General features: G+C 51.6%; 8 protein-coding genes across 8 annotated transcripts; 2 read left to right on the forward strand and 6 right to left on the reverse strand.

The window, feature by feature from the left end:
• Nucleotides 1-12: 12 nt before the first annotated feature.
• CC77DRAFT_30868 (hypothetical protein) lies at nucleotides 13-1,303 on the reverse strand. The gene has a single exon (XM_018531187.1). It carries the CDS (start codon nucleotides 897-899, stop codon nucleotides 135-137), a length of 765 nt encoding a protein of 254 aa, XP_018391638.1. The 5' UTR covers nucleotides 900-1,303; the 3' UTR covers nucleotides 13-134.
• Nucleotides 927-1,558, reverse strand: CC77DRAFT_1056314 (hypothetical protein; the record flags this gene model as incomplete). The annotated part of the gene is made up of 2 exons (XM_018527897.1): nucleotides 927-998; nucleotides 1,067-1,558. The coding sequence occupies 2 exons, from the start codon at nucleotides 1,556-1,558 to the stop codon at nucleotides 927-929; spliced, it is 564 nt and encodes a 187-aa protein (XP_018391639.1).
• Nucleotides 1,303-3,317, reverse strand: CC77DRAFT_30871 (hypothetical protein). The gene is made up of 2 exons (XM_018531188.1): nucleotides 2,930-3,317; nucleotides 1,303-2,883 (listed from the first exon to the last, which is right to left on the reverse strand). The coding sequence occupies exons 1-2, from the start codon at nucleotides 3,100-3,102 to the stop codon at nucleotides 1,707-1,709; spliced, it is 1,350 nt and encodes a 449-aa protein (XP_018391640.1). The 5' UTR covers nucleotides 3,103-3,317; the 3' UTR covers nucleotides 1,303-1,706.
• A 52-nt stretch (nucleotides 3,318-3,369) lies between these two features.
• Nucleotides 3,370-5,001, forward strand: CC77DRAFT_30896 (hypothetical protein). The gene has a single exon (XM_018531189.1). The coding sequence runs from the start codon at nucleotides 3,486-3,488 to the stop codon at nucleotides 4,509-4,511; it is 1,026 nt and encodes a 341-aa protein (XP_018391641.1). The 5' UTR covers nucleotides 3,370-3,485; the 3' UTR covers nucleotides 4,512-5,001.
• On the reverse strand, nucleotides 4,656-6,557 carry CC77DRAFT_952767 (SCA7-domain-containing protein). The gene is made up of 4 exons (XM_018535416.1): nucleotides 6,399-6,557; nucleotides 6,181-6,339; nucleotides 5,499-6,110; nucleotides 4,656-5,445 (listed from the first exon to the last, which is right to left on the reverse strand). The coding sequence occupies exons 1-4, from the start codon at nucleotides 6,421-6,423 to the stop codon at nucleotides 4,961-4,963; spliced, it is 1,281 nt and encodes a 426-aa protein (XP_018391642.1). The 5' UTR covers nucleotides 6,424-6,557; the 3' UTR covers nucleotides 4,656-4,960.
• A 301-nt stretch (nucleotides 6,558-6,858) lies between these two features.
• On the reverse strand, nucleotides 6,859-13,763 carry CC77DRAFT_952771 (hypothetical protein). Its single transcript, XM_018535417.1, has 12 exons — nucleotides 13,660-13,763; nucleotides 13,520-13,598; nucleotides 13,269-13,462; nucleotides 12,722-13,218; nucleotides 12,536-12,675; nucleotides 12,177-12,487; nucleotides 12,043-12,130; nucleotides 10,696-10,761; nucleotides 10,582-10,640; nucleotides 10,285-10,526; nucleotides 10,215-10,231; nucleotides 6,859-10,152 (listed from the first exon to the last, which is right to left on the reverse strand). Exons 1-12 carry the CDS (start codon nucleotides 13,734-13,736, stop codon nucleotides 7,354-7,356), a joined length of 4,569 nt encoding a protein of 1,522 aa, XP_018391643.1. The 5' UTR covers nucleotides 13,737-13,763; the 3' UTR covers nucleotides 6,859-7,353.
• A 925-nt stretch (nucleotides 13,764-14,688) lies between these two features.
• Nucleotides 14,689-17,878, forward strand: CC77DRAFT_32558 (hypothetical protein). The gene is made up of 2 exons (XM_018531258.1): nucleotides 14,689-14,908; nucleotides 14,963-17,878. The coding sequence occupies exon 2, from the start codon at nucleotides 15,161-15,163 to the stop codon at nucleotides 17,633-17,635; it is 2,475 nt and encodes an 824-aa protein (XP_018391644.1). The 5' UTR covers nucleotides 14,689-14,908; nucleotides 14,963-15,160; the 3' UTR covers nucleotides 17,636-17,878.
• Nucleotides 17,879-18,061: 183 nt separating this feature from the next.
• Nucleotides 18,062-19,234, reverse strand: CC77DRAFT_952778 (hypothetical protein). Its single transcript, XM_018535418.1, has 2 exons — nucleotides 18,984-19,234; nucleotides 18,062-18,930 (listed from the first exon to the last, which is right to left on the reverse strand). The coding sequence occupies exons 1-2, from the start codon at nucleotides 18,995-18,997 to the stop codon at nucleotides 18,147-18,149; spliced, it is 798 nt and encodes a 265-aa protein (XP_018391645.1). The 5' UTR covers nucleotides 18,998-19,234; the 3' UTR covers nucleotides 18,062-18,146.
• Between the last annotated feature and the right edge of the window lie 674 nt (nucleotides 19,235-19,908).

Raw genomic sequence — 19,908 nt, forward strand, 5'->3', positions numbered from 1 at the left:
GCACAGTGTTCGAGGCACGACCGCGAGCCACTCGGCCCTATGATCATGTCATCATTCACTTCCAGTTCTACATACCGCTTTCCCCTATGTCTCTCATCCTGGCCATCGCTATCGCTAGTCGGCACAAACTTAATCTAAATATACTCCTCCACCCCTTTTCTTTCCTCCTCCGTTTCCCTTACATACCTTACAACTTCCTCTAAATCATCCTTTGCAACAACTAAGTATCCCAAGCCCCTGCGCAACCCGTCTAGCTCATCTAACTCCGACTGACTAAGCCCCTGGCTTCTCATCTTCATCGAGAGGATACCAATTCTTTTCGAGGCCTCCAGGTGAGACGAACGGGCTTTCTCGCGCCATGACACGTCATACATATTTTCGTGTTCAAGATTGACACGGATGATTTCATACCAGTGGGACGTCGTGGTTTGCAATGTTGACCCGTCAAAGTTCGTCTGGGTTGACTTGATGCGGCAGAACGCGGTTAAGTTCCCGTCTAGAGAAGTTTCCAATGTCACTCGTACTTTCTGCTTATCGCCATTTTCCTCCGCTGTACGTTGCTCATGTGCATTATTGTTATCCAGTAAGCTGTTTGTCAACTTCTCTGCAGCGGCTTCTAGCGTATTGCACCAGCCGACGATTTCGATGTCTTGTTGAACATCGTGTTCGAGCTCGACCTTCCACTCTTCTCCGAGCCTAGTCCCGGAAGTTATGACGCGAACATCGGTGTATTTATGATTGCCATGGTCGTGGCTGGTGAAGCGAGCATGGAGGTTGGACAATTCGGTAACAACGCGAAAACAGTGTTTATCTTTTGGGTTTGTAAGGAGTAATTGGGAATGAATGACGAGGTAGACGGAGTTGGGAGGCATAGTGAACAGCCGTCTCGCTTTCTCCATAGCGCCTTGGGAGGGGTATGGACAAAGTTATAGCGAGACCTTGGATTGAGCAAGCTTCATTCTGCGAGCCTTCGATGAGAACAAACTAATACGAGCCACCTGAAAGAATATTTCAGCATTTGCTAATATCTGGCATTCAGGTTATCTGCCTATATCCCCAAACTTACAACAACCACGTCCCACCAATACCTAGTCATGATGATCCTAGTCCCATCACCGAGCGTCACCGGCTTGTGTACAATGTAAAAGATACTATCAAATAAGTCATCATCCGGTTCCGCGTCATTCCATAGAGACTTTGGAGCTCCCATTACCGTGATCTCTGCTTTTTTGAGCTCGTCTATATGCTTCCTAGCTTCTTCCATCCGGTGCTGCAGAGCGACCTCTTTGATATGGCTGTGACCAGCGATACGAACGTCCTCTTCACAAGACGTGCTATGGACTAGCTTGGTCTTCCATCGTGAGCCATCTGCAGCTTCTAGTTCTACCACCTCGTATGTGCTCCCTGACTCTTCGGGCTGGAGGAAAGCATTGTTCTGTGCCGTCTTCTCCGTCCAGCTAAATTTGGGTTTTTTGAATTTCCCACCGTTTTGTTTCTGCTGAGCAGTGCGAAGGTGGAGCTGGCATCTAACAACTATGTAGATGATGTTAGTAGCCATTGTTTTGCAAAGTTGAAAGAAGATTTAAAGAAGATTCAAAGAAGCGATTCTGCGTGGCTCATAGGAGATTTCATATTCAACGTTAGCTATCAACGAACCCGCTGATGCTGGTCGCGTGGGTAAGCCACACTCATGAGAATGCCCAAGCTCACGAGGACTGTGCAGCAAAGAAGCTCAAGAAGCTTCCCGTGGTGAGACCACCAACTAGCGACAATGACATAAAGCTCCCTGCTGCCTCAAGTTCTTCCGGCTCAACCCACTCTGCGAAACCCATCATGCAGTTGCTCCCCAAGTAGCCGTTTGTTATGCCAAAGAGTAACTGCAAAACGAACAAGTAAAAGAAATCGGAGTTGATAGCGGCGCCCCTTCCACCGATATTACAGAGAAAGTACAAGGGTATGAAGAATACTCGCGCAATAGACAAGACGAATAGGAGGCGCGGGCGATGCGTAAGACGTAGGGCAGGCAGAGCGGGTCCTACTCGGCCCATAAGGTCACCAAGGTTCCAGAAGAAGAAGCCTAGAGGTATGAAAGTCGCCGGCTGAAAAAGACGAGGTGCAGTTGAAGGGTCGCGCACGCTCAGCACTTGTGGCGTGAAGACTGGGAAGAACATGGTGATTGTGAAAGTGAGAAAGACGGCGCCGGCGAGCCAAAAGAGCTTCCTGAGCAATCTCGTTAGTGGTATGCTCTTGCGCTCGCTGTGAGCCGGGTCGTATTCTGGTCCTTCATTGAGTGAGGCGTGCGATAAGCGCTGCTTGGAGCTAGCCCGGGAAAGGAGGTAGAAGAATGCTACCAGGGTTGCAGCAGAAACAGCAGTAGCGGTTAGGAAGTAGATGAAAGCAGATGTGCTTGACTCTTGCGGTGCTCCATGGGCGTGCTGCTTTTTGGGCACTGATAGGACGGATATGATCTGGGTAATGGAAGGCAGGACGCCAGCAATGCCCTGGCCAGACATGATTCCTTGTGTATACTCTTCTCTTCCGAATCCCGATACGTATGCAAAGACACCGTTCTGACAGAGCCCTGTCGCCAGACTAGCGCTCAAGACCATGAGCATGAGGAAGGCGAAGTAGACACCAACGGATATGTTCAAGAAGAACTTTGTGGATATAGCGAGCAAGGTGAAGACAACGGCGTTCAGGGCGAGGGATGCGATGATACGCTTGGGGTAGTTGGCACGGGCCTGGAGCTTGGTCAAGACCATCATGGAGCCTAGGTTGCCTACAGTGGAGACGCATAGAATGGAAGACTGGAAGTTGCGGAGCAGATTATCGCTGGACTCGAAGCGTCGCTGGAAGTACGGGGCTGCTGCCAGGAACATGTTCCTAGTGCAGTCAGTATCATGTACGCCGTGATGTCTGGGTTACCAACCAAGCCCATAGCATAGAGACGCCCAGCAGCGTGAAGACGGCATAGTCGGTCCATGAGAATGCGTGTTCCTCTGCTTCAATGTGCTCGCCATCTGGCCGCTCAGATCCCCCCTGTAGCGGTTCATACGCGGCTGACGAGTTCTCGCGCTCGAATATCTGCCGCACCCGATCCATGATAGCAGGCGTCGTCGCGTTTGAGGTGTGCTCGGGGATGTATTGCGGAGTTGCGGATATAACGGTGCACGTCTACAAGCAAGGGACGTCTTTAAGAGCAATAGTAGGACTGTACGAGTGAGCACAGGCAGACATGTTCAAGTCGTGTGGGTACAAGTAAGACTCATGATCATATCGCGTGGGTGAGCTCGAGGCGTGACACGCGGGTGTAGATCGCGCTAGTGCACTGGGGCTCTGCGCGGCTTCTGGAATGCTTTGATGTCACCTCCCCGCGCTGCCCCTCCGATTCGCTGGACCCGTTCACCACCAAGATATCTATACGAAATATCGATCCAGGCTTGGACTACTCATTTGCTATCACGTCCTCCTCCACTGCTGCCACAATGTCGTCACAACAACTTCCACCCAACACAATCTCTATCAAACGAAAGCGCACCGATACCCCCGTCGACTCCCTTAGGATCGAGCACGGCGAAAAGGAAATCAAGCGGCAGAGGAGTAGCAACTTCGCATACAGGCGTCTCACAAAGCCGGGCGACGACGTCCAACAGACGTCATCAGCACCGCCAACACCGACGCTCGCCCGACGATTTCGCCTCGACCCCGTTTCAAGAATTGGTGCAAAACGGCATTTCGTAGAAGAACAAGAAGTCACCAAGAAGGAAGACATACCGACAGGTGGACAAGTGCAAGCACCAGTACCAGAAGCTTTACCGGAGCGACCACGAAAGCGACCAGGCGCAGGCAGCGCACTCCACCACTCAGCGAAGCCTTCCATACACCGGAAACCCCCTGTCACCGAACCCTCAGAAAATGATGTCCGCAACCTGGAGGCTCTGTCAAAAGAGGTAGAAAAAGTAGACAACCTCGAGATTCCTATCCCCTCTCCTTCAAAACACAAGCCCAAAGCTCCAGCAAAACGCTTTGCAGAACGACATCCAGACAAGGCTGCAGCTCTCGCTGCCCAAGACAATTCAACCGTCGATGGCGATGCAATGGACATTGATAGCGAATACGTATACGACCATTACGTCCGCGAACCCGTTCTACCAGACGCCCCAGCACCAACAGGCACAGTCGGTCTCTTGGTCATCAGCGAAGAGGACGCAGACTGGTGGGATAACGAAGAGACTAGCGACCGAGAATTTGATACCGACGATGAAGATGAGAATGCTGAAGATTACTACGCCAATGACTATCCCGAAGATGAGATGAGCGACGACGATGAGTTTGATCGGAATTTGTATCAGTCCAAATATCGTCATGGAAGTGACGACGAAGAGTACAACATTGAAGACGACGATGACAATGCGCTAGGAAGTGGCGAGGACGAGGATGATTTGCACTTCAAGATGACGGTACCAAAACCACAGAGAGCGGGATATTGGGGTGTGCAAGGCGAGTCGTAGTCTTTCTGTCTCGGAGTGATTATAACTGCTCTCGCAGTGTATGGGTCATCCTATTCTCTTGTTGCCTTTCAAACTTTTCATAGTCTCAATCTCGGCAGACCACGGCTTCACGACGAATCATGAGAATTATACGGAATCCAAGTGATAAAATCACATTACCATTGTCTACTCTAGACGGTCTCCTAGTGAACGTAAAAACAAAGAGGGTATCATGTCAAACTCCCAACCCCAGATAGTAATACAGGAACCAAAACCCAAGAAACCTTTCCTGACCCATACAAGGATCATCATGTAATCATCATATCCCATCCGTGAGCGTGACTACATCTGTACTCCGTCAAACCTCCAGCCATAGTTGGGAGAAAAAGAAAAACGGTTAGTTAACTCTGCTGGCCGTCTGATTCGTGGTCCTTGCCCCTGTACAAGATCGCCTTTAGTAGTATATCCTCCTAGGTAGCGCCAACACTCGCCATGCTGCCCTTCCGTTGTTGTCCAGGACCTGGTAGTTGACCGGGCAGTATTTGCCGAGGCCCACCAGCACCAATAGCGCTTGGTCTCCTGCTTCCTGCTCCGCTGTCCAGACCAGCGCTCAGTGGTGCACCGAATCCAGCGCTTTGTGGGAAGTGCTCGTTGGTTGCGCTAAGTGGTGCGCCCATCATGCCGAGAGCCATGCCACGACCGGTACTCATGTTGTCACCGCCTGAAAACATGGATCCACCTCCGCCTGGAGGTGCGCCAAGTGCTGAGCGGATCATGCCTTTCATGCGGATGTATTGGTACTTCGAGCGTTGCGAGGTATGCGTGTACGTTGCCATTGGTCGCGGTCGGTGTCGGGCGAGGGCAGCCATTATAGAATCTTTTTCTTCGTCCGAATCGACAGCGCCTGATGGCTCGAGATCTTCCGGAAGGGGCGCGTTTGCGTCGATAAGAGATCCTGAAATGCGTCAGCACACGATATACGGCAGCTAGAGACAGTGTAATACGTACGTTGGATCTTAGCCTGGTTCTTCTTCTGATACTGCGCCAGCAACATGTCGTACGGCAGACTTCGTCCTGGGACAGCCCGCTTGAGACCCATGCTGTGGCTCTTACAGGTCAGACTTCTTGCACAGTATCCACCGTTTGGTAGAGAAACACCACACTGCCTCTCGACATCGACTGGGCCCTTAGGCTTTGCTCCCTTCTGCTTGGGTTCATCCTTCTTCTTTTTCTTAGCGTTAGGTGCTTTCTCTGCATCTCCATCAAGCTTCCGCTTCTTGCCCTTCTTTGCGCCATCGCCGTCTATCGAAGCACCCTTGATGGCTGACTTGCGTGATTTGCCACCCTCGTCGTCTTCGCCTTTCTCTTTCCTAAGAGCTGCGTCTTTAGCCTCCTTGGCCTCTTTCTTCTTCTTGAGCTTCTCTTGCTTCTTGTTCAAGCAGTCGCGAATGTGTGCAGCCGAAGATGCACGGAGGACAGGTCGACGACAGTGCTTGCACTGTACTGTGTCTACCTTGTCGTCTAGGGGCAGGCCGCTGGGAAAACCAGCTATAGTTTTCTCGTCAAGAGGGTTGATTACTGGCGAAGTAGTCGATGGTGCGGTCGCTTTGTTCTCGACATCTAGTAGCACGTCAGATAATCCCATAGACTCATGCGCATGTACGCATACAGCGCGTTATGGCAGACGTACTTGTCGCATCGCTTTCTTTCCAATTCCCAGGGATCGATGGCTTCGGGACCGGCTTCTTGATCTTCAACTTGATTCTTGGTTTCTCCGATTTGACGACATCTTTTACTGCGCTTGTTTCCAGTAGGCTAGAGCTCCCTCTGGACTCTGTGGCTGAAGATGCTGCGGTACGTTAGTCCCGTTCGTAGCGGAGCCGGGGAGGGGTGCGGAGTTGAGCTCACCCTTTCGCGCGCCATTCGTAGCCATGTTGGCAGCTCTATGAAGCCTGCGGAATGCTTCGGCGTGCCTCTGATCCCTTCAAGGGATCTTTCTAGGTGCGGTGCAAATGTTCCAGATGCGGAAATGTCTCTTGTTGATGGGATGCGACGGGTCTGGAGGCATGCGCCGCTGATGGGCTCCAGTCGCGTGAAGCTGCCGCGCATCGCGTACTAACCCGAAATGGCCAACCGGTCAGCTGCTATCAATCAAACATCAACAGTCCGTGAACTGAAGTAAAGCATGGATTGCAATGGTAAGACTGATAAAACTGTACGATTCCCAGTGATGTCGAACACTAATTATCTCGTATGATGATTATGTATCGTGCACAAACACGTCTTCGTCACTTCGTCTCAAGGTTAGCTTTCACCATGTTCTCAGGCATCGCGTTGCACGCGATAGTTATATTGAAACTTTTTTTTTGGCATTTTCAACTGTATTAACAATACGCTTATAATACATGCTAAGTGCTACACATTTACTCAAGATGCTCCTGCTGGAAACAGCATTTGGATATCAAGTTCGGCAAATCGCCAAACACGGACACTCACAAAGGACCGGCCGCAGTCAGTTATTTGAGATTCTGCTGAATCAAACCTCCCAGCGAGCCACCTCACCGCAGTGACAGTCGGCTACGCACCTCTCCGAACGCCTGGAAATGCACGATAATGTACTTTGAGTGCCTATGCTCATGGTATCGAAACTCCGTAAATCGCCAAAATATGCTGAATCATCATTCGTGAATATGCTCCGGTATCTCAACTCTTTTCTGTAGCTCCTCTGAGCTGGCGAGCTTTTGAGGCATTGCTGCCCCGTAAGCTCATATGTAGTGATCTGTGGCCGTGGTTTAGAGCAAGCCGGTGGTCGTCTCCGTTATGCTTCGCCTCTTGTGTGAGCTTGTGGCACCAAGAGACTGCGTTAGCGTCCTCGGCCCTTAGCCTTGGTTGCCTTCACTGTCTTCGCCTTGCCCTTCTTCGGTGGTTCGTACTCTTCGACATGGTTATGTCCGAACTCCTCACGCATGATGCTGTTGGTCCAGAGCAAGCAGCGATCCTTGGGAACATCCTTATCGGCGTTGGTCTTATTGCGCGTCGACACTCGAGTCTTGTTGTCATCCTCTTCCTCTTCCTGGGGCTTGTTGGAATCTTCTAGGTGCTTCCGCATCTTGAGCATGTACTCAGCGATACGGTCACGGAACGCTTGTAGCTCCTTACGCAAAACACGCTCTCGGTGACCTCGCTCGTCGAGCCACACAAGCAGCTTGTCGATGTCTTCTGGATCGTCGTAGTATGCCCACTGGTTGGAGTTCGATAGGTGGGTCGGGCCTTCTTCTCGCTCTTTGCGCTGCGGAACAGTGTAGCCAAAACGCTGCATATCTTGGGAGAGGGCAGGCTCTTCTAGGTTCGGTCCAAGTTCATGTTCGCTCGGTCCCTGTACCCAGATGCGACCATTGGCATATCCGTATTCGGCAGTAGAGCTGTTAGGAACACCGCCGAAGGGCATGCCGTTGTGCTCGAACCAGTAGTACTTGTTCAAGAACCGGTCCTTGCCAAGAATCTTGCTACGGTGTACCAGAGTCTCGCGCAGATCATCGTCGAGTTCATTGATGTTGTCCTCGCAATCTTTGAGTTCATCCTTCTTCTTCTCGATCGCCTGCAGTAGCTTCTCCCACTCCTTCTGCTTCTTGGTCTTCTCTGCTTCCGCCTTAGCCTTCTTGGCTTTCTCTTTACGAGCCTCCTCAGCAGCTGCCTTGCGCTTGTTCTTATTAGCTGGGCGGGTTCTGCCCTTCGATGCTGTCACCTCGTCGCCACCATTTGTTTCAGCATCTGCTTCCTTGGAAGCATCATTGACACTAGTCATAGACACGTCAGCATCTTCGGTCATCTTGGTATCCGTAGGCGAGGCGGGTGTGTTTGCTGGAAGATGAATCTTGCGCTCCAAGTCCAACTTGAATAGCTCATCGGCCAGCTCCTTACGTTTACGTTGATACTCAATCTTTTCCTTGCGCAGGCGTGTCATCTCCTGAGCGGCAGCAACAAGCTGATCGCGGAAGTTCTCAGTGACGACAGTCAAGCTTAGAATCATTTCAAGTGCCGAGATGCGTAGGTTCACATCAAGCGTAGTGTAGTTACTGGCAATGGTGGCCATGGTAGGCTCCTCCTCAGGTGGGCACAGCTCAGCAAGAACTTCATCGCAAGCTTCCTTTCTAGCAGAGTCGAATGATAGGCGATAAATGATTGCGACAACGATTGCTTGCCATCCTCCATCAGCGAAATTGCGAATCTTACACTGCTCAACCCAGTCGAAGTCAGTGACGAACTCCTCAGCCTTGTGGAGTTCCTTTGGAGGCTCAGGCGTTGGTGTGCGTGGCTTGACCACAAGTTGCGCTGCGCCCGACTTCCTCAAGCTACTACGAGTAGTTCGGACTGGCGGTTCAGGCTCAGGGGTAGGCGTTGACTCCTCACTCGACTCTTCGTCTGACGAATCTTCATCGGCTAGGTTGGGTAGGTTGGTCTGAATCTTACCAGAGCCGTTGACGATCTGCTTTAGAATTGCACAATGCATTTCTACAAACAACTCACACTCGACAGTCTCATGCGTGAATCGCATAGCATCAACAAAGTCATCGAAAGTGAACGAGTCTAGCATGTAGATGGTGTCGTGAACGTTGAGAGTCTCCCAAATACAGAGTAATGGGCCGATACTCTTCATCAAGATACCCGTCTTTTTCTGTTCTGCAGGCGGCTCAACTCCTTCGGGTACGTCGTCGGAGAAGAACTTAAGCGGCGGCCGGTTGACTTGAAGACGAGGTTGCTTGATCTCTAGATCTTCGCATGGATATTTAATATACTCCACTGGACGGGGCGGCGGAGGTGCCTGTTGAGGCTGCGGAACATTTGTCGGACGGGGACCTTGATGGTGATTGAAGCTGGTCTGGAACGGAAAGTTGATGGGCGGGCCATGACCATGGGGAGGCATCTGCATTAATTGCGCAGCAAGGTGAGGCTGCAGCTGAGCCAAGATGTGTGGTGGTGGCTGAACATTCGCAATCGGCGGAGGTCCACTATTGTAAATTGGAGGACCGTTGATAAAATATGCCGGGCGATTAGTAGCATTAGCAGCTGCCCATGGAGGCATGACGCCTTGCTGCTGCGCATAGGGTGGAGGGCCGCTGGCCGAGAAGTTGACAAAGGCTGGCTGACCTTGCCCTGGTGGCAAAGGCTGTCTGTGACCATTCATATGTGGGCCATGACCGTTTGGCAGCTGCTGTGGATATTGCTGTTGAACAGGTTGGGTCACACCGTTCGGTACAGCATTCGCAGCCCGCTTAGCGGCTAGTAGAGCGTCTCTAGTCTTCTTGTCAGGAAGTTTGGTTGGGATGTCGTATCGCTTTGCTAAACTGTCCTTGACCATCCATGGCGCACCGATCCACGACTCGCGCTTGAGCGCATTGCGCAGAAAAGCTTTCAAGATGAGCTTGGAGTAGGTTTTTCGATCCCGCTGAAGTTCCGAGGCCTTGTATTTGGTGACAGTTTCACCCCCGTCTTCCATAGTGACAACGTAGGTGTAAGAACGGATGCTATCGTCCATCGATTGACCAGTAAACATGCTGTGTAATCGGCTATTGTCCGTGATTTCAGTGATCTTGCCGAAGCGGCGTGAGTGATCGCCTTCGACGGAAACCCGATCGCCCAACATGAACTGTTCCTTGAAATGCTACAATAACATGTCAGTATGGCATTCTCGTGTGAAGATTCGAATCCACTTTGTGAACATACATCGTAGACATCATTTACTATATAAGTGGTTAGCAAGATTCATGGACTAAGCAAAACGGGATTGACCTACCCAAATCATCCATCCGATGATGATCTTGGAACTGGACATAGTGAAGAACAGGAGACCTCAAGCCATCTGGGAAAATGCTGTTGATCTCCTTGGTGGCTTCCGTCTGCACGGATGTTACCTCCTCATCGGCCTTGACGAGTATTGACGTGGAGCCTACCTCGCTCTCCTGGGCCTCGAAATACGTGTAGCCTGAATGGCCAGTGGCCTGGCATGTAAAGCTCCGTTGCTGATAAAAGTCATATCTATTCTTCATCAGATATGTCCTCATGCCTGACGTCATTCCATATGTTTTCTTACCGCTCAAGGAATCGCTCATAGTCTGTGAAGACCTCTCCAGTCTGTTCGATATGCCACACCTATCCAGCAACTTTAGCAAATACGTTCTGTGGTTCGGCACAGTATGTGGCGTACCTCAGTGCTGTCGTCGAGGTTCTTGGGTAGGGATTCGTGTTTGACGGGCTTGCGCTTGTAGAGAACCTGGAGCCTTCTTAGTATATGTTCGTGTATAGACCGCGACCCGACACATACCATTTTGGCTCGGACCCTAGCTCATGTAGCCTTCTTGGTGTTTGCTGTACCGCGTCGCAAACTTCGGAAGTGTCGCGACGATCCAAACGCGCCGAATACCTTCTCTAGAGGTACTTTGAGGGAAGAGACGGGGGCAATGGCCCCTCCGTAGGCGTCAGGGCGAAGACCTGTCTTTACGCGCCAGACAAAGGTCTCTCGAAATTGTCGTCGCAGTCTTCGGTGGTCCGAGTAGCGTTCCGAGACGCGTCTGTCGGTTCCGAAAGCGCGTCTAAGCGACTTGCAAGTAAGTTCGTGGATGTCGAGGGCGTGATAGTTGCGAAGGTGGAAGGTAGGGTGGAGAGAATTAGTCGAAGAGTAGTCAATGGGGGAGAAAAGCGAGCGGAGGGTAGTAGAAGATGCCCGTAGTCCCTTGGCACTAGATACCATACTTGATCCGGCAAGGACTGCGTTCGCACCCTACCACCTACGCATCAAAGCTACGCACCCCACTACCATCAAAATATCAACGTGTTTGGACTCTCTGAAACCCTCAAAACGAGTTCTTTCAGACTGCGATACGTATGCATCGTTTTGTTTTGCTGTGATGACCCTTTTGTTTTATCAAGATCAAGTGAAGGTTGGCCATGAGAAGCCCATGCCTTGAGCCACCCCAAGCAAACCCTTGGGGCAGCCTGACCCACTTGCTCAGACACAGCAAGTCACCAACTTTACCCCCACCTCGAGCCGCACGCCAGAGGCCATGATTTCAGGTACAGATTCAGGCATCAGTCACGATATCTTTGCAATATCAAGTCTGCTCCGGGGTGTTTGTTTGGCCTCTACTTCTGACTGATGTTGTCCTGTCTATCCTTTGCTAAACAGCAGTCAAGCATACGATCCGACTTGATTCTCCGAAGTATCCGCTATGCTCCTGAGCGTGATCTGGCAATCACAATTCAGTTACTTTTCACCTACCGTCATCCAATTCTGTGCCATTGCACATGAGACGAAAGCTAAGTCAACGACTAGATAACATCGCAGGCATGATAGCCTTTAGTGGGAGGTCGTTGACCTGAAACAATAGGAGTTGGAAGAGCTGTGTTGGAGGTATAGTTGAGATGAGTATATCTACAAGTCGAAGTACACTACCAAAAAGCCGACCCAACTGCCTACCACACCAACTGCTGAGTACGAACTCGTAAACATGAGCGGCAGGAACTCGTATCGAGAGCCAAACACTATCCCGTGAACCAAAGAGCAGTATGCAATCAGTGGAATTGAAAGAGCGATATAGAGAAGAGAGAAGCGATCAAGCAAGAAGATCCTGGGTTTGGGCGAACTATGGCATGTCAGTGTATGATCGAATAAGACTAGACGGCACCTACGCAGGAGCTAGCCTATCGAACGCGATAAGGAAGAGTACAAGCCAGAAGATAGTGTAGACTGTCTTCACAGGAAACTCAGCTGCCGTGTACAGTAGAGGAAAAAGCGATACGTGACCGGCGACAGCTAGGGGTCGGAAAGCGCCGAAGTATCTGCGATCCTGGAGTGCTATCAGACTGAATGGGATTATGACGAGCAGGATCGCCTTCTCATGAACATGCCAGCCGAACAAGAAAGATGCATAGCCGCAAAGCGTCACAGCACCTATAAAGGCCTCCCAGGTGGGTTTGTATAGGAGGCGGAAGAGAACAGGCTGAGTGAGGTTAGTGCAATCAATTTCCTGCTCCGCAAGTATACGTACTATCTGTGTGCCAAGTGTAAGAAGAAAGCAGATCAAAGGGCTAATATCTGGTAGCACCGCGAAGGACGTGTCCCCAACAAGACCTCGAGTGACACTGTTCACTGCCTCTTGATCAACGCGTAACCCAAGACGCGGGGCAACTGCATGTGTTAGCCCGATACACCAAGATGGTGGAGTTTTGCATACGGTAAATCAAAACTCGATCAGAGAACGAATACATCGCCCAGACGTTTGGCGCCCAGTACGCATGACATAGACCCCGCGAGAATGGGAACAAGCGACTGAACACTTGCGGTATCTGCTCCCATATCGCGAATGGACCGAACGCGGCTGCGAAGACAGCAACGATACCTACTCCCAACTTGACGCAGTTGAAGAACCGAATAGTAAAGTACGGGAAGGACGACCGCTGTCCTAAGCAGTAAGCGCGCAAAAGGTAAACGAAGTAAGCAGGTGCGAGGTACAAGTATATGTGCTTGAGGCACAGAAGAGCTGCAAAGAGCAGACCAGACAATAAGAGTGTCGAGTTGTTCCGGGCCAGGACCATAGACAGTACAAGAATGCCGTAGAGGAAGCCATTGTACTGAAAGTGGATGTGGTCGATGATTAGGAGTCCTGGAGACAGCAAGACGGAGAGTGCAGCGGCATGGGCAGTCACCTTGGACTTTGATGTCTTCACGTAGCTGGTAAGCATTTAGCAATGACAATATCATGCAGGGTGGCATATAAGTACAGATGCAAAGCGTATACCAAGACAAGCTCGGTAACGATGACTGTAGTACGCTGAAAGTATATAGTCTGCCAGCTGTCATATCCCAGATCTTTGACGTTTAGTAGACCCGGGTCGACATATGCAGCGGCTTGAGACATAAGCCACTCAAAGTAGGCGAAAAAGGGCGGATAGTCTAGAGTCCATTCTGAGGTTCTCTGTGGACAGGGTTAGACTGAACTACTTGACTGGTGTTGATGGCCTGGGTGTCTGACTTCATAGTACCACTGTTTAATGGGCAGGGAATGCGTTAGAGCGAGCCAGTTGCGATGAACTTCGAAGTCGGTCGACTTGCTGCCGGATATGGTCAGCATGGACGAAGGATCAAACATGGACATTATGCAAGTAAACGTACTAAGCAGGAAATAGCAGCACCTTGAGCGCTGTAGCCACAACAGCGCACTGCGCAATGGACGGATACAGTTCTGCCATGGGAGAATTGACAGCGGGTGGATGCACGATCGTCGGAAAGCACAGATTGACCAGTCGCTCGTAGTTCGGCGTCACGTGCTCGCTTAGAATCGATCCCTGTACCCAGGTCGCTGAAGCGTCTACGTATGGCATGTACAGAACGCGTCAAACGGACGCGCAAACGTCATTCCAGAAGTCAGCAAACTCAGGGGTTGGCAGGCATGACACACGTGGAGGTTTCGCATAATCACGTTTGACATCTGATACCCATAATGGGGAGAGCTCCATGTTTGTTGCACACACGGCGACGGTGCACGGTAGTATACCGCCGGAAGCAGACCATGTGGAAACGTTATGTATCTATCGATTGCTGAGACGAGGCGATGGGCAGGCTGGCACTAAGGGCCATCCTTACGTCTGGAACTGGAGCCGCCGCAATACGATCTGGACCCTTTCGTGTTCGCCCGACAAAGGAAAAAGGGACCCGTGTTAAGAGCAGCACTATCAGGCGGCTCATCTAGTCAGGGACGGAGTGTGCATATCTGCAATTACCCGTCGTCGGCATCCGCTGGATGGCTCCGAGCTGCACCGCCGGTAGCACAACACCCTCTTCGCCAGGCATTGGGGCGCGTCGCTGCACGAAATACCACGCCGCCTCGCACAGGCGTCTACGGGTCCAGAGAACTGCAGGGCAGCGGTTGGTGTCGACGGTGGTTTGCACGATTCAGACGTGGTCTGCGCGTTTAAAATAAGCGGTGCGCTAGCTGTCCGCTTTGGGCTGCCTCATTTGCGCCTGCCTCCTAATGTGCCCTGCTAGTTAGCATTTCTCACCGACCTCTTTCTTCGTTCCTCCACTCCGACTTCAGGTCGCATCCCTCTTCTTCGATCCCCTTCGTTCATTACCTCCTCTTCTCCCCGCATCGAGGCTCCCGGCAAAGCTTGCTTCTTTGCACTTCATTCTTATTGTTCGCTCTTTTAGTGCACGCATCCTCAAACAAGCCACGCGAGTTTGTTCTTCGGCAACTCTGGCACACTGCATTTAATTGCGTCCCCGCTGCGTTCACTATTCAAGCCCGCGACAGTACCCTTTTGGACGTCTGTACCTGGATCATTTGGGCTGCAATTGCCTGTGTTGGGAGCCTGTCTTGTATTGTTAGACCTGCAAACAACCCGTTGCCATTGTGCTTTTGCATGTACGTCTCCGCAACCATGTCTTTTGCACTGTGAGATGGGACTAACACTTCCAGACCGCTCTACATCTTGTAATACAGCAGCATCTTCGCAAGCCTAGCGACCACCCTGCAACCGGTTGCAACTTCACCTTCTGCAGTACATATTTCGCCGTCCGGTCCAACGAGTCCCGGACGCAATAATACACCTTCACCACGGCGGTTCTATCTCACAGCGCGCGGGACAGCTTCAGTCTGCCCCCGCATCTTCTCGGTATGCAGCAACACGAGGGCGCCCCCAACGCTCCTAGCGGGCCCCGTCTCCAGTCAAGCTTCCACAGGCAGATGAACGGCGGTGGCCACCACGGCTTTTCCCACGGCGCCTTTGCGACCAACCAGCCCGGCTATGGCGACCGACACCCGGAGAGGGCAAACAACATGTCCATCAATACTGGAAGACTTAATCCGGGCAACCAGAACGGCAACGACTTGCAAACCCCAGGCACCGGCTTCGACATGAACTTCACTCCTCTGCTTCCGTCCCAGCTGCTTCTTGGTAGCCCCTTCCAGCCAGGCTCGCCCTCCGCTTTCGCTTCCCCGCAGTTCCAGAACTTTGCACAGTTCGCCGGTCAGAACCAATCGCAGCAGCAGAACCACCAGTCCAACCATGTTGGCAGCCCCTTGCAGCAGCCCCTCTCACCGCAGCTTTACCAGAACATGGTGTCTCCCACCAGCGGTTTCTTCGGTGGTCCGCAGTCGCCTACCGGAGGTTTCCCTGGTTACGGCGCGCAGGGTCTTGGTGGACTTGGCTCCTCCATGCCGATCGCGCCTGGTCTCGTCTCCGGAACTAGCAGGACCGTATACTTGGGCAACATTCCTCCTGAGACTTCCGCAGAGGAGATCCTTGGCCACGTACGCAGTGGCCAAATCGAGTCCGTCAGGCTTCTGCCAGACAAGAACTGCGCATTCATCTCCTTCCTCGACAGCAGCTCCGCCACCCACTTCCACTCTGACGCAATCCTCAAAAAGCTATCAATCAGAGGCCAGGATATTAAGATTGGATGGGGAAAACCGTCGCAGGTTCCCACATCTGTGGCCTTGGCAGTACAGCAGTCAGGCGCTTCCCGCAACGTATACCTGGGCAACTTGTCCGAGGATGTTTCCGAGGATGAACTTCGCGAAGACCTCAGCAAATTTGGCCCAATCGACACTGTCAAGATCGTCCGGGAGAAGGCTATCGGTTTCGTTCACTTTTTGTCAATTGGCAATGCCATCAAGGCTGTTTCTCAGCTTCCCCAAGAGCCCAAGTGGCAGGCTCCCAGGCGCGTCTACTATGGCAAGGACCGATGCGCATACGTTTCCAAGACCCAGCAACAGAACGCTGCGCAATACCTTGGCATCGCTCCCGGATACGCCCATGTTCTGAACGGTGCCGACCGCGATATGATCTCCAATGCGCTTGCTCAGCAATCCGTAGCTGCTGCCGCTGTCGCGACGTCTGCTGGAGGAGTCAATAACTTGGGTAACCGAACAGTGTACCTTGGGAACATCCACCCGGAGACTACCATCGAAGAGATCTGCAACGTTGTTCGTGGTGGTCTCCTTCATCACATTAGGTACATCCCGGACAAGCATATCTGCTTCGTTACTTTCATCGACCCAACATCGGCCGCATCGTTTTATGCCCTCAGCAACCTGCAGGGACTGATGATCCATAACCGTCGCTTGAAGATTGGTTGGGGTAAACACTCTGGTGCTCTCCCCCCGGCGATTGCCCTTGCTGTCAGTGGTGGTGCTTCCCGTAATGTATACATTGGCAACCTGGATGAGTCCTGGACAGAGGACCGTCTGAGGCAGGATTTCTCCGAGTATGGCGAAATCGAGCTGGTCAACACTCTGCGTGAGAAGAGCTGTGCATTTGTCAACTTCACCAACATTGCCAATGCTATCAAGGCAATCGAAGCGATCCGTGGTCGCGATGAATACAAGCGATTCAAGGTCAACTTCGGAAAGGACCGATGCGGTAACCCTCCCCGCCAGATGAACAGCCAGCAGGCTCAGGCCCAGCAAGCTGGTAGCGACGGCCTTCAGTCACCATCGCCGATCAACGGACTACACCCTAATCGTGCTGGTGCCTCAGTCTCGCCGACTGGCTCTGGCGCCCCAGGCTCTGGCCAAAGCACTAACGGACAGTTTCCCTCTGTTCAAGCACCTGCTTCAGGTAACATCATGAACTCTGGCAACAACAATCCCCTCATGATGTACCTGCAAGCTCAGCAACAGCAGCAGCAGCAACAACAGGTTGAGGCCAGCATGCAACAGCAACAGCAGCAAAATCAGCAGCAACAGCAGCAGCAATCGTTCCAGTCGCCGCAAGCTGCATTCTACGGCGCTGACTTGAACACCCCTCAGCCACACCACTCTCACAGCTCCCATCAGAGCACCTCGAGCTTCAGCCTGATTAACGGTACCTCAGCCGGTGGCTCTGGTACTACTACTGTTGGTGGTCTCCTTGCGCCCTCGAACCTCAACTCTCGTGGTCAACACTCCCGTGCCGTCAGCCTTCCTGCTTTCACTCAAGGTCCCTTCAACCACTCTATGCAGCAAACTCAAGCACCCCAGCAGGGTTCCTTTGGCAGCCTGAGCTCCGGCATCGGTGGCTTTGGCAGTGGTAACGGTGGTTACGGTCTTGCCATCCAGGGTGACGGTGGTCTTCCTGGCTGGGCCGAAGAGGAGGTCGGTGCGCAGTAAGCGTATCGTAGATGTTGTGTATCTTCTTCATTGTCCGATACTTTCCACTCATCTACTGGTTGGTTGTTACTACTACCTTCATCTTCGCACAAATTTTCTTTTGCATATGTCCGGTCTGGGGTTTATGGCGCGCAGCTGATCCAGCTTTAGGGATCGATTCTCAACTATGTGTTGTAATCTGAATGTGCGCGAAACGTTGCCTTAATACTTGACCTTACCACCTTCGCTTTCTTCTCTTTCTTCATTCGCTTTTTCTTTTTACGTTGTTGTAGTTTAGATACCTGTAGGGATACCTAGGGAATTGGTAGGAGGGAATGAGACTAGACGGTCTTACGAGTGTCTGGGTAGGGTAGGCCTGGCATAATCTGTCGAACTGTAAAGCTATCCATTGTCCACGTCTACTTGCATGTGTCACGATTTGATTTCACGTTGCGACTGACCCTCAGTCTGTATCTTAATGCATTGGGTATCTGGTAATAAATAAGATGAAAACGAGATTGGGTCGACATGCTCAACCGCGCATGCGTAGAGCTTCACACCACATGCGCACTATTGCCTCCTGCTCCCGACCCTTGTTGTTTGTTGTAACTGGAGCCATCATGAGTTCCCTAACCTCTGACCGGCCCAGATCGCGCCCATCTTTGATCGTACTCCAGCAGTCACGTACTAGAGTCTGCGCATATTCGATATCGACTTCTTCTTCATCCACATCCATTGCTGTACCGTTTCCCATTGTGTCGTAACCTGAGTTCATGCTGTTGTCTGCATCCTCAGCGCCCGTTGGTGTGCTGATGTAGACCACGATACCCGGCGAAGACACAGCGCCTGATTGCGGTCCTTCGCGTGTTGCTCGTAGTTCCCCAATCTGTATCGTACATAAACCTGCACTATAAGACGTCCCTTCGCGCACAGCGAGTATATGTCTCGGCGTCCACAGAGCGGAGCATTGGTACCGCAGTATCGAAGCATGCGCATCTTGTTGTCGCAGCGGTATCGACGTGATCGTTTCTTGTTGCGCTAGCGGTTGCGCGAAGACATATGTGCGGTTAGGCGAAAGGCTCGAGAGATGGAGGAGGTGCTGGTATGAATGTGTATATGGCTTGGGTTTACCGTCTGCGCCCGTAGGTGGCTGGTAGCCTGGAGGTATGGTATCGCGAAATGCGCGGTAGGAGAGCGACCATGGTGTTTGCTGACGCGTGGCGTTTTGGAAGCTGGTCTCGATGCCTTGAATGAGGGTGTTCACGGTGGAAAGGGAGGCGTCGATGTTCGTAGACGGATTAGAAACGAAGTACAGCCTGCCATGTTAGCTCCAGCATGTACGGAGAATTATGGTGAGTGAAAAAGTTACCCGCTATATTTCATATTGTCTATTCGGTGGAGGTAGGCTGTCACAGCTGGCTGGAGTAGGAGAGCTATGTGTAGAAATAGCCGACCTTGGGCGCTAACACCTACCACAACGTGTCGCAACTTTACGAGTGGAAGTGAAAGAATCTAGAGCGAAAGTCGAACATTCTCATTTCCGTGGTTTGTGGGGTCGGTATGTTCTAAGGTTAGAACAGAGACGCGATGGGGAAAGTACGAGTGCCACGGGCGCTGGTGGGGAACGTCTTAGCGTGTTTGCGACTTCAGCTCGTTCTTGTAGATATGTATTTACGTACCTCTCACAACGACGCAGCGTAGAGATTTTTACTCTATTCTGTCCATTAACACGCTACCAATCCCATGCAGAGGGTATACCTTCACGTTCCGTTGTCGTAGCAATCTCACCCCGCTCACCTTGAAGGAAGTGTACTTTGAACGTATGACCAGCGGAGCCACGCACAATGACAACACGTGCGTGTTCATCAATGTTGAACCCAACAATATTACCGATCACTTTCTCATAAATCCAGAGTGATTCGTTCCGGAAGTACAATACCGGTCCTGGACTCAAACCTGTACCCTGGACATTGATATAAGTCGTCGAATTGCCGTCAGTTATTGTACAATCGTGAGAACCTTCGTTGACTACCTGACCTGCTGTATTAGTCTCCTTCCAATGGGCAACAGTAGCGTTTGCGAAGTAACGGGGAATTTCGATTTCGTACCGCACTTTGTAGCGGTCGTTGATGTGATCCAACCAAGCAGTAGCTGTGGAAGTTCCGATATCTGTCGAACGGGACGCATCACGCCCGACTCGATTCCGTACTCTAAGTATATGGACCCATTGTGTCGGTGTCATCAGCGCCCACTGCGTCTTGATAAATAGTGACATTACCAGAAACTCAATCGTG

The sequence above is a fragment of the Alternaria alternata genome (genome assembly GCF_001642055.1).
Source record: "Alternaria alternata strain SRC1lrK2f unplaced genomic scaffold CC77scaffold_1, whole genome shotgun sequence".
NCBI lineage: Eukaryota > Fungi > Ascomycota > Dothideomycetes > Pleosporales > Pleosporaceae > Alternaria > Alternaria alternata.